The sequence below is a fragment of the Neopelma chrysocephalum genome, unplaced genomic scaffold (genome assembly GCF_003984885.1).
Source record: "Neopelma chrysocephalum unplaced genomic scaffold, ASM398488v2 Primary Assembly neopelma1_260, whole genome shotgun sequence".
Taxonomy (NCBI): Eukaryota; Metazoa; Chordata; class Aves; order Passeriformes; family Pipridae; genus Neopelma; species Neopelma chrysocephalum.
In genome coordinates, this window is record NW_020897922.1 from 33,038 (window position 1) to 44,835 (window position 11,798).

At 56.0% G+C, this 11,798-nt stretch overlaps 2 protein-coding genes and 1 long non-coding RNA gene across 5 annotated transcripts in view; 2 read left to right on the forward strand and 1 right to left on the reverse strand.

Annotated features, from left to right (window-relative positions):
- The window catches only part of AGBL5 (ATP/GTP binding protein like 5), a 24,384-nt gene extending 23,680 nt beyond the window's left edge, over nt 1–704 (forward strand). For all 3 annotated transcript variants that reach the window (XM_027704217.1, XM_027704218.1, XM_027704216.1), the window contains exon 8: nt 266–704. In XM_027704217.1, coding sequence (XP_027560018.1) covers nt 266–597 — 332 coding nt within the window. In that variant the 3' untranslated portion in view covers nt 598–704. The remainder of the gene's footprint in view (nt 1–265) is intronic.
- A 7,041-nt stretch (nt 705–7,745) lies between these two features.
- LOC113977796 lies at nt 7,746–9,562 on the reverse strand. Its single transcript, XR_003537415.1, has 3 exons — nt 9,359–9,562; nt 9,139–9,212; nt 7,746–7,862 (listed from the first exon to the last, which is right to left on the reverse strand). It is a non-coding gene; the product is annotated as an uncharacterized LOC113977796 (long non-coding RNA).
- Nucleotides 9,563–9,794: 232 nt separating this feature from the next.
- KHK (ketohexokinase) overlaps nt 9,795–11,798 on the forward strand; it is a 5,464-nt gene continuing 3,460 nt past the window's right edge. The window contains exons 1-5 of the mRNA XM_027704224.1: nt 9,795–9,978; nt 10,060–10,176; nt 10,389–10,523; nt 11,019–11,091; nt 11,357–11,604. Coding sequence (XP_027560025.1) covers nt 9,863–9,978; nt 10,060–10,176; nt 10,389–10,523; nt 11,019–11,091; nt 11,357–11,604 — 689 coding nt within the window. The 5' untranslated portion in view covers nt 9,795–9,862. The remainder of the gene's footprint in view (nt 9,979–10,059; nt 10,177–10,388; nt 10,524–11,018; nt 11,092–11,356; nt 11,605–11,798) is intronic.

Genomic DNA, 11,798 nt, shown 5'->3' on the forward strand with positions numbered 1-11,798 from the left:
GTGATGGGGGTTCCAGCGGGGGCTGTGGGGTGGTTTTGGGGTGATGGAGGTTCCAGCGGGGGCTCCGGTGTGTGAGGGGGCTGCGCGGTCACAGGGGGATGTGATGCCGGGTGTGGTGGTGGCCGGGAGCTCTCGGGGGGTGCTGTGCCTGTTCCAGGGTGTGCCGCTGGCCGCGGGGTGCCGCGGGGGATCCGAGGGTTGCAGAGCCCGCTCTGGGGGCACCGGGGGGTTCCTGGGGGTCCCTGATCCCCTCCTCCTGCCGCAGGCACGTTCACGGCGCCGGTGCCCGGGCGGTACCTGGTGAGCGCGGTGCTGACGGGGCACCGGGGCGAGGGGCTGGAGGCCGTCCTGTCCCGCTCCGGCCACGGCATCGCCCGCCTGGACTCGGCCGGATTCCAGCCCGAGGGGCTGGAGAAGGGGCCGGTGGCCGCGCAGGCCCCCAGCCCCGGTGCCCTGGGCGTGTTCAGCCTCCTGCTGCCGCTGGCGGCCGGCGAGACCCTGTGCGTGGAGCTGGTGTCGGGGCGCTTGGCCCACGCCCCCGACGAGCCCCTCACCACCTTCAGCGCCGCCCTGCTCTACGACGCCGAGGAGCCCTAGAGCCGCCGGGCCCCCGGCGGGGGCACAGCCGGGCCGGGGGGTCCCCACACCCCCACGGGACCCCCCCCCACCCGCCCCCTTATTTATCAGCACCCCCCAGCCCTCGCCGCCCCACCGTCACACGCCCCCGCCCCACACCGCCCGCCCCGGCCCCCCCCACGCCGCCCCCCGGCCCCCCCACTGCCCCCCAATAAAGACGCGGCACCGGGTTTTGTACCCGCGGCTCCGGCTCCGTCCCTCGCCCCGGGGTCCAGGGTTTAAGTGTTTGTGCTCGTGGTTCCCGGGCAGATGATTTGGAGGGGAAACATCAGGATTTGGGGACAGGGGGTGGGGACAGGGGGTGTCCAGCCCCAGTTTGTGCCCCGGCTGTTGATGGGTTTAATTAATGGTGAGGTTGGGACTGAGCCTTTTGCCCTCGGGTGCTCTCGGCATCTTCAGTGCCATCATCAGGTGAGCTCCAGGGACATGATCTGCCTCTGTCTGGTAACTGGAGGGTTCTTTAACAGTTCTCTGGAGAGGGTTGGTGTGTGGCTGTTCTGTTAATGCAGCTCCAGTGTTGGTGATGTGAAAAAAGATCATCTATCCCAGAAAGCTCATCCCATTCCACCCCCTGCCATGGGCAGGGACACCTTCCACCAGCCCAGGTTGCTCCAAGCCCTGTCCAACCTGGCCTTGGACACTTCCAGGGATGAGGCAGCCACAGCTCCTATGGGAATTCCATTCCAGCCCCTCCCCACCCTCACAGGGAGGAATTTCTCCCCAATATCCCACCCAAACCTCCCCTTTTCCAGTGGGAAGCCATTCCCTGTGTCCTGTCCCTCCATCCCTTGTCCCCAGTCCCTCTCCAGCTCTCCTGGAGCCCCTTTAGGCTCTGGAAGGGGCTCCAAGGTCTCCCTGGATCCTTCCCTTCTCCAGCTGAGCACCCCCAGCTCTCCCAGCCTGGCTCCAGAGCAGAGGGGCTCCAGCCCTGGCAGCATCTGCGGGGCCTCCTCTGGACCCACTTTTCTCTCCAGTTCAGGTTACATTTAGGATCAATTGGATCCCTGCTGCACAGCCAGGCCCTGGTTCTGTCCCACTCTGGAGCAGCAAATCCCAATGTGAGCAGATTCTCAGGGAAATCATTTCTCTGAGGTGACATTCCCGCTGTCGGCAGGAGGTGGAGATCCAGAGCCATGATCGTAGTTCTGGGAGAGGAGGGAATTGAAAACTGGGAAGGGCTCAGTCTTTCTGTGTTCTCCCTCGCTGCAGGGTTTAGGGACTCCCCATCCCATCCCATCCCATCCCATCCCATCCCAGTTCTGAGAAACAGACAAAAGGCCCAACAGGATATTTCCAGAGGCCCAGGACACACATTATTAACACTGATGGTCCTGGGCCAGTGGACAACTGGTGTGAGTGGGAAGGGACACAAGAGAAATTAGACAAAACCCAGAATCACAGAAAGATAAAAAAAGGAAAAGGTGTCATCAGTCATGCACTGGGATTGTGCTTAAAGGTTCTGTGGCAATGGAGAGAACAAATGATAAAAGAAACTAATAATCTGAGAGGTGAAATAAAAGGAAGAAAACATGTAGAACTGTCTGTACAGCATCAAAATGGCCAATTAAAACAACAGTTAAAAGAGCCCAATGAAAGGAAAAAACCTTGGAAGGAAAATCAGAATGGACATTATTAAAAGCCCCCAATCCTCTGGATGGTAGTAAAATAGGAATATTAATAGTATCACCTGAGAACTGGGATGGTGACATTTGGGAAAGCCCTGATGGAAATGCTGGTGAGGGAGAGTGGGACTCTGATGGAACAATTGAACCCCCACCTCCTGCAGAGGGAGAGGTTCCAGAACAAAAAATGAGACCCACAATTAAGACCAAAGTGTGTGAAGGACCTCGGGGAGGTCAGAGGAAGAACAGGGTCAGAGCCACTCCCTGGGACCCCCCTGCAACTGGCAAACCCACAGGAAAAACGTGGATGAAAACCAGGTGAGTCAGAGACTGGGGATTTGTGGAGAGTGAAACCTTTGGGGAGCCAGAATGTTGCTGCATGGAACTGAGAGTGCTGCAGGAACTGAGAGTGCTGCAGGAACTGAGAGTGCTGCGTTCTGGGGGCCAGGAGTCTGGGATTAAATTAAATTAAATTAAATTAAATTAAATCTGGGACCTGAGCCTGCCAATCCACCCCATCCCATAACCGGCAGGGCTGCATGTTGGGCAGGAGGAACAAATGTTCTGGGAGGAGGAGAAGCAGCTCCACACCCACAGGGTCACCCCAGGAAATCTCCCCCGCGGGCCCGAGGCAGCTTTGCCTCCAGGAGATGCCAACACAGACCCCCCAATCTCGCAGAGCTGGGCCCTGATGTGTTAAGATCTCTCTTGAGAGGAGCCCCAACGATGTTAAAAACATCCTGAGTGGGGTGATGAGATGGAATCAGCAGAGATGTGACGCACAATGAACCTTCACAAGACCCACAGGCCATGGGGTGATCGATCCCCACAGGGGCAGAACCTTTCCATGATTAGATAAACCATGCAAGGGAAATGGGCTGGGAAAACCACCCTGGAGAGCAAACTCAGGCTGTTGAGAGGAGCCCAAAAACTGCAACGGGGAGATCTGAATTTAAACATGACCCACCCAAGAGAAAAGAAAGATCCAACCCCCCCTTCTCACTCACGGGAACAGCAAAAGGAGTGTGGGGGACACGGTGACTTCAGGTGGCCCCAGAGCAGCTCCCAGGGGACACCCCACTGCAGTGACAGCAAACTCAGCCAAAGCACAGCAAGAGGGAAACAGGAATAACAAAAAACCTCCCCGGGAAAAACACACCTCACAGCCCTTCTGGGAAAACAGAGACACAAAAGGGAAAAACCCACCAAATGCTGGGTGAGCTTTGGGCCTCCTCACCCAGCACGTGGTGACCTGGCAATGGTCTGATAAGGATGGGCCCCAAATCCGCTCATCAGGGGGACCCAAACAGCAACGTTTGGATTTTCTAATTGATGCAGGAGCCCAGATATCTCTGATCACCCCCACGGATGCTGAAAAACTAAACTGAAGTTTTAAGAGGAAAGGGGTCTGTCTAACAGGATTCCAGGGACAGAGTGTTGTCTGTCACACTGCCAGAGTCTGTTTAAGGTTATTTTGGGAAAAATGAGTGACCTGACACACCTTTGCAATTTCAGATCACAGGGAAAACACTTTTAGGATATGATGTCCCTAAAGGAAAAGTTTGGCAATTTCCCAAAGAGAGTGTTTGGTCATTTGGGCCCACCAAACACTCCATATAGTGAATTTTCTGGGGAGAAAAATAGGAAAATTAATCTATTTAAAATGTCTGCAGTTTTACCTGTTTCTGCTGTGAGCAGTATCAAACAGGATCCTGCTCCTCCTGCAGCCAAAGGGGTGGCAGCTGTAGATGTGAAAGATATGTTCCACTCCAGGAAGAAGATAAACCTAAATTTACATTTCCTTGGGAAGGAATCAAATAACCCTTTAATCACCTGCCCGAGGGGGATCAGCATTCACCTAAAATGGCACAGGAGGCTTTACCTGAACTCTCTCAACAAACAGAAATCCTGGAAGGGGCACAAATCTATGGATACATCGATGATGCATTGACAGGGGGTGAAGGGGAAAGTGCAGTGAGAAAAACAGCGCAGGATATGTGGAATAAATTAAATGAGGAGGGGGTAGAAGTGCCCTCTGCCAAATGCCAGGGACCCTCTGAAGAGGTGAAATTCCTGGGAAGCTGGTGGGTTGCAGGTCAGGCTGCAGTGCCAGGTGAAACCATCACAAGATCAGGTGCTATACCCACTCCTTCAGGATGCCGGAGAAATAATTTTCCTGGATTTTCTATAATAGCAAGACCCTTGTATGCGTTAATGAGGAAAAAACAGACCTGGGAGTGCCTTGACAGACACAAACAGGCTTTGCAAGCGCTGATAGAAGAGCTAAAAATACATCAGTCACTTGGGCCAGTTCACCCCAGTGATCCTGTAAGAGTTGAATGGGGTTTTGCTGAACATGACACTGACTATAATATGTTCCAGAAAGGCCCAAATAAACCCAAATGACCATTGAGGTTCAGCTCCACAGCATTAAAAGATACTGAAAAAAAGATAAACTGACTGGTAAAGGAGATTATTACCTCTGACCCGAGCTCTTCAATAAGTAGAGAAAATTCACCAGCACCCACCATTTGGAAATGTTTGTTGTTACAGGCTCAGTCCCCACCAATCCACACAGAGGGGTCAAAGCTCGTGCCCGAGATAAACCCTCCCAGGCTGATTGGAACAACCGGGTGGATCAGGTGACAAACATCAAAAATTGATTAACTGGAAGATCCTGAGCACTGGTACCAGCTGGGGGAGTGGCCACACTGTAAACTGGGGCAAACTGGACTGGAAGCTTCGTTTTTTGCAGCCCGAATTGGAGGCTGGCTGCTGACCAGGGAGATGTGTAAAGGCAACTCCCACACAGTGCCCCCAGTGCCAGTTAAGGCTGGGACAAAACCACCCGGGCTTGGCACCGCCTCGGCAAACCAAAAATAACGAGACACTCCGGTCCAATGGATTGTATTGTCCCTCTGGGGCCATCCAGCGGCTGGAAGGACACACGGACAGGTGTGGGAGCGGCCCCTGGGCTGTCACTGCCGGGGCTGATGCCAAAGCTGCTATTTCGGGACTGGTTTTCCAGCCTCCCTGTCCCAGACCGCACAAAGTGACAATGGATCACAGTTTACAGTGTGATGGTGCAAGACTGGCCCAAAAAGGGGAGCAGCAAGTGGGTTTTCCGTGCACCTCATTACTCCCAAGAAACGGGGTGGGGGAGCTGGGAATGGTTTGGTGAGTTGATAAAAATACCCCGTGGCCTGGAGCGAGTGAAAAGGGATGGGGAACAGATGGGAAGTGGGATTGACTCGTTTGGACAGTCCTCAATGTTACACCCAGTTGTTATAATATTGCTATTAATCAGAATGTGGTTTTTATTAATAATCACTGCATATATGAGTGTGGTACCTAATCCAGCAGATGAGGATGCTCACCACTCCAGAAACACATCAATTGAAATAATAACAGTGTTTCTTGCCAGAATCAATAGCTAATTCTATATTATGCTCTGTTTAATGTTGCTAACTAAATTCTAACTGATTTTTGTAACAATTTTGTATGTAAAGGTATAATATATGATTATAATACATCTCACACCCTCGAGGCTGAGCCAAAGAGATTTGTCCAATTATATTGGTCTGGGTGAGTAACATAATGTAATAATGTTTATTTGTAAATTGTATATTGTATATTGTAAATATGTAATAATTGTTTTCTTTTTGCTAGCTTTAATATAATTGTTTTATTGTAATTGCTTTAATGTAGTTGTTTTCATATAATTGCTTTAATATAATTGCTTTGATGCAGTACACTAAACTGTATGAGTAGTTTTAGCTTCTATACTGTGTAGTAAATAATTCTGATTAAGATCTTTTTGTCTAATCATCTATCATAATAAATAATTTATTTTTATATAAATATATCTGACTTGCCATCGTTAATCCTGCAGGACAAAGTTGTACAAAGTTAGTTTAGTTGTACTAAATTTAGTTGAATTCCCTGATTCTCAGTTCCTTGAGACAAAGTCATACATCCATAAGACAAAAGCAAAAGCTTTACCCGCACCATTCTTCTTCCTTTTTTTTTTCCCAGCAAAAAGACAAAATAAACTTATCAAAAATCAAACTAAGAACACATAAAGTGTTCTGTCTCATAAAATCCGACTCATATTTGGGCCTCAACAAGGTGCTCGTGATATTAAAAACACAAAAAAAAGGAACAAAAATTAATAAAGTGATAATACAGGTAATTATGGGGGCAGTTAAAGGTTCCATCAGTTCCACACAGCTCGATGTCACCTGTCAGAAGGTTCCTGTCAAACAAAAAGTGAAAGTTTTGCCTGCTACAGACCAATTATTGAAAAACGGGAACAATCCATCGGCGTTGGTTCGGTACCACAGAAGAAACCCAGAAGCCAAAAGGGCCTGAGGCAGAGGGATTTTCACACCTCCCTGGCTTTCTGAATTTGAGTTCCCATTTCTACAGGATTTGTCACAGCAGCAGTTAAAGGCACAGCATTGGCATTTAACTGCCCCTAATAAACTGCCCAGACGGGAGGGTTAGAGGAGGAGTGTGAGACCCCCGCCACTGCCCGAGCACCTGGGTGGCTGTTGGGTTGTGGTGTTGGGTTCTGCAGCTCTCAGAGGAGCCAAATCAGCCTCAACTTCAGAAATTCCATCTCGTGCTGCAGCAGAAATCCAGCCCTGAGATACCCCGGCAATCCCCGAGCCAGGGAGTGCAGCAGCACTGCAGCCTCTGGGTTTCCTTCGGGGTTAAGATTAGCAGCCTTCACTTCTCACCCAGGAGCCACAAACTCGGCAGATAACACTTGCTCTGTTTACTCCGGTGATTTTAACTCTTTGCTGCCCGGGTCACACCCACGGCCCCTCAGCCTCCCACTCTGCATTAATATTGAATGTTGCATTCCCAGATCTATCAGAAATGTTATTAATTGCTGGTAAGGACCAGCTGGAGTCCAAATGTGTGGGGTGCATTGACAGCATTCCACTTGCTGGGTTTCGGACTCGCCTGATTTACTGGCAAACTTTGATCTTTCAGCGGCTGAGGCTGAGGTTTGGCAGATGGCTCTGGGTTAGGGGCAGTTTACTGACCCCAACAATCATCAATTTTAATGAAAGGTCGTAATGTTGCTTCCTCATCATCAGATGCATCAATGCAAACGTTACTGTCTCGCTCTTTATCAGAACAAAAGACCCATTCACAAAATTCCGAGTTACGAGACTGTTTCTGAAGATGTTTCGGGTTCTGCATCCTGCAATTTTTCCCATGGGATTTTCTCTCTCTCTCTTGTGCATCCCAAAGCTCTGCCTGAACCTCTCCAGCCCAACCAAACCCGGCAGCAAGCAGCCCCTCTGCCTGCAGCCTCCTCTCCTTTTCCTCACTTAACTGATAGTCCTTGTTTGCCTCAGCCAGAGGTTTGGTTGATTGGCCCAGGAAGTGCCAAAATTCTCTGCAGATCCAAGGGGCTGAACCCTCAATCTCCGTAAAACCACAACAGAACTTTTAAACCATTTTCTCATTTAGTTTTTTTTTATTTAAGTAGCAAAAGCCTTTTCCTTCCCTTCTCCCCAGAGGGGCCGTACAAACCATCAGGCACCACAACCCCTCTCCTGCTCGGGCAGGACTCTGCAGATCGTCCTCCTGGAAGGAAATGAAGCTGTTTAATATAAATATTTATAGCCGATGTTATTTAATATAAATAACATTAACGTGAAAACTCAAACAGTCTCCTCCTGCTGTGCCCAAGTAGCAAACCAGGCCCGGGGGAAGCCTCCAGTCACAGACAGAACACAGCAATTCCCTGAGAACAATCGCAACAGTTCTACTCATTCTTTTGCATTCTTCTCCATCCACTCACCCAACAGAAATGTGCACGTAGGAAAATGTGCTTTTAGAAATATTTTTTTAGAAACACACGCAGAGCTCCCACCGTTACAAACTCAGGGGTCTCACACACACCCCCCCAAATCAAAGCAGCCTCTCAGCTGACGTTCACCCTCTGCAGAACCCGCTCCTGGGGTGGGATTTCAGCTTCACACCCCAGCAAACCCCCCAGACAGGTACAAACAGCATGGGCTGGAGCTGAGCTGCCCCTGGATGGGGATGTCCCCGGATCCCTCTTTTTGAGGAGATCCCACGAGCACACAACAGCGACCTCAGGTGACCAACTCCTTCCCCGGGGGTTGTGTCCGGGCACCGACGGGCTCTTTGCTGCAGAAGAAACTCTTGAAGCGCCTTGAGGGAATCACCGGACATTAAACACCGTCTGCAGCACGGACAGAGCCCGGGGTTTAAACAGTTTCCCTCTTAATCTTCTCAAATGCTTCGACTCTCCCATCAATCTTTTCTCTCCCTCTCCCAGGGTCAGTGAAGCCTCAAATCATCCCCCATGTTCCCAATTGCACAACCTTGGCCGAGAGCATCCCCTTTGCTGTGCTGGATGTGCTAAAAATAGTCATAAATCCCCCTTAACTTCAACTTACGAGGGATCCCAACCCCCTGCACGCCTCGGGCGAGCCCCCAAACCCCCCATTTCCCCTCCCCTGCTCAGGCCACGATCCCACACTCGACCCACTGCAGGGACTCCCCCGACCGTGCACCCACGGAGACACTGAGAGAATCGGAGCAGCTTAATAACAAACCCTGATCACTGACACTGAATCTGCTCAGGGAATTTTAACGATCCCTTTGGCTCCTCCCTGCTCCAAAGATCCCGGTGAGCTCATCCCGGTGCCAGCAGGCAGGGGTTTGGAGCAGGGAGGCTCCAGAGCGGGTGGCCCGGGGCCGCACCTGGGTCGCCAAACTGTTAAAGAAACTCCCCTGTCCGACCACCCCGGAGCTGCTCCGGCACCACACCCACCCCACCCGAGCTGGGACCGACCCCCCACCCTGCCCCGGTCAGACCAGTTCCCCTCACCAGCTCAGTCCCAGCTTTCCCACCGCAGTCTCAGACGTCTCAACCCTTAAAATGATTTCATATTGATGCAATAACTAAGGAAAAAAAACCCAAACAGCTCGAGCTGGTGCCTCCGAGGAGGGACCCCGAACAAAGGAACCCCTGAGCATTTATCCCCTCACAGCCTGAGCACGGGAAAGTCTGGAATGCTCAGCTCCTGCCGTCCCCAGGTGTCCCTCACCTGGCTGTGCCCAAAGCCTGGAATGCTCGGCTCCTGTTGTCCCCAGGTGTCCCTCACCTGGCCGGGCCGCAGGTCCCCGGGCCCTTCGTTGTGCAAAGGGTCGGCAGGTCCCGGTCCCTCCCCGGGGGCTCCCACACGGAGTGTCCGTGTGTCCCTGTCCGTGTGTCCGTGTGTCCAAGGGTCACGCGTGTTGGATGTGTTTGTCCGTGTGTGTGTATGTGTGGGGTGTGTGTGGGGTGAGTGGATTTGGGGGGGTGTCTGTCCCTTCCTGCCCGTTATGTGCACGCGGGGCGGGGGCGTGGCGCGCTGGGGGCGTGTCCTACTCGACCACACCCATCCTCGCCCCGCCCAGCGAGGGCCCGGCGCGGCGGCGGGCGCTGATTGGCGGCGCTGGGCGGCGGGGGCGTGGCCGGGGGCGTGGCCATGCCGGCGGTCCGGGGTCTGTGCCCGGTCCTCATCCCGGTCCCGGTCCCGTTCCCAGTCCCGCACCGCAGCGGGTCCGGGATGGCGGCGCGGGCGGGCGGCGCCGCGGGCGAGCGGCGGATCCTGTGCGTGGGGCTGGTGTGCCTGGACATCATCAGCGTGGTGGAGACTTTCCCGGCCGAGGACTCCGACACCAGGTACCGCCAGCGGGGGCGGCCCCGCCGGTGCCTCCCGCACCGGCCCCGCGCCCACCGCAGCCTCGTGTCCGTGCCCCGCAGGTGCGTGTCGCAGCGGTGGCAGCGGGGCGGGAACGCCTCCAACTCCTGCACGGTGCTGGCGCTGCTGGGAGCCCCCTGCGCCTTCATGGGCTCGCTGGTCCCCGGCCCCGCCGCCGAGTAAGTGGGGTGCGGGGACTCCCCCCCAGCACCGGGCACGGGGCCGACCCGCCCTGACGCTCCACCGGCCTCTCCGTGTCACTCCACCGGCAGCCTCGACCCGCTGCCCGCCTGCCCCCGCCGCCGCCACCGGCGCCCGCCGGGGCACCCGCACCGTCCCGCCCCTCCCGGCGGTGTGCGGGGCCCCTCACCCCGCTCTCTGTCCCCCGAAGCTTCATCGCGGCGGATTTCCAGCGCCGGGGGGTGGACACGGCGCACATCGCCTGGCAGCCCCGCGGGGACGTGCCCTGCGCCTGCTGCCTCGTCAACGCCTCCAGCGGCTCCCGCACCATCGTCCTGCACGACACGTAAGGGCCCGGCACCTGCGGGCGGCCGGGCTGTGCCAGCTCGGGGTTACACGGGCACGGCTCCCGCTGCCTGACTCCCCGCAGTCCCGCCGGTGGTCCCCGCAGCCCCCCGTTCACCCCCTGTGCCGCCCGCCGGCATTGGCGGTGACATCCCCACACGGCCACAGGTTCTGGGGCGCGGGGCAGAGGGCACGGCCCCGTGGGGACACCCGGCACCCCCATGGCCCCTGCCCGGTGCTCCCTCGGCCGTGCCGAAGGGTCAGGGGGCTGTCGGGCATCGCTGAACCGCGGCCCCGGCCTGGCCACCGCTGCGCTGCCCTTCGAGTCGAGCTCAGGGTCCCAAAAGCCATCATTAATGATTCACCCGGACGGTGTCACCCCCGGGACCTCTGTCCCGGCAGCGTGGGGCCCTGCACAGCCCCTGGCACTGCCCTTCGCCCCCGGCCGCGTGCCAGGCTGGGGGTCCCCCCGCCCCACCTGGCGCCCGTCCCGCAGGAACCTGCCCGATGTGACGGCCCGCGACTTCGAGCGGGTCGACCTGTCCCGGTACAAGTGGATCCACTTTGAGGTGAGCCCGGGGCTGTGGGGACCCTTGGGGCTAGAGGGGGATTTCCCTGGGACTGTGGGTGAGCCCGGGGCTGGGGGGACCCTTGGGGCTAGAGGGACCCCCGGGGCTGGAGGGGGATTTTCCCTGGGACTGTGGGTGAGCCCGGGGCTGGGGGAACTCCTCGGGCTGGGGAGCATCCCAAGAGGGCGGAGCATCCCGGGACCGGGGGGTCCCCCCCGGGGCCGGCGAACCCCCGGCGGTGGCGGAGCCGTGCCCGTGCCCGCAGGCCCGGAACGCGGCGGAGCAGGAGGCGATGCTGGAGCGGGTGGAGCGGCACAACCGGGCGGCGGCACCGGGACAGCGGGTCCGGATCTCGGTGGAGCTGGAGAAGCCCCGGCAGGAGCTGCTGCCGCTGATGGGGCGGGGCCAAGTGGTGCGGGGCGGGGCCTGGCCAAGGGGGCGGGGCTTACAGCTCATGGGCGGGGCCAGGGGCGCTGGGGGTCGTGGCCCGGGCTCGAGGGGTGCAGGGGTGGGGTCTGGGGGTGTACCCAGGGTCTGGGGGGGTAACCAGGGTCTGGGGAGCACAGTCGCACTCTGGGAGCGTGGTCAGAGTGTGGGGGCGCGATCGTGGTCTGGGGAGTGTGAGGGAGTCAGAGTCTGGGGGGGTAATTGGGATCCGGGGGTGTGATTGGGGTCTGGGGGTGTCGTCGGGATCTGGGGGGTGTCGT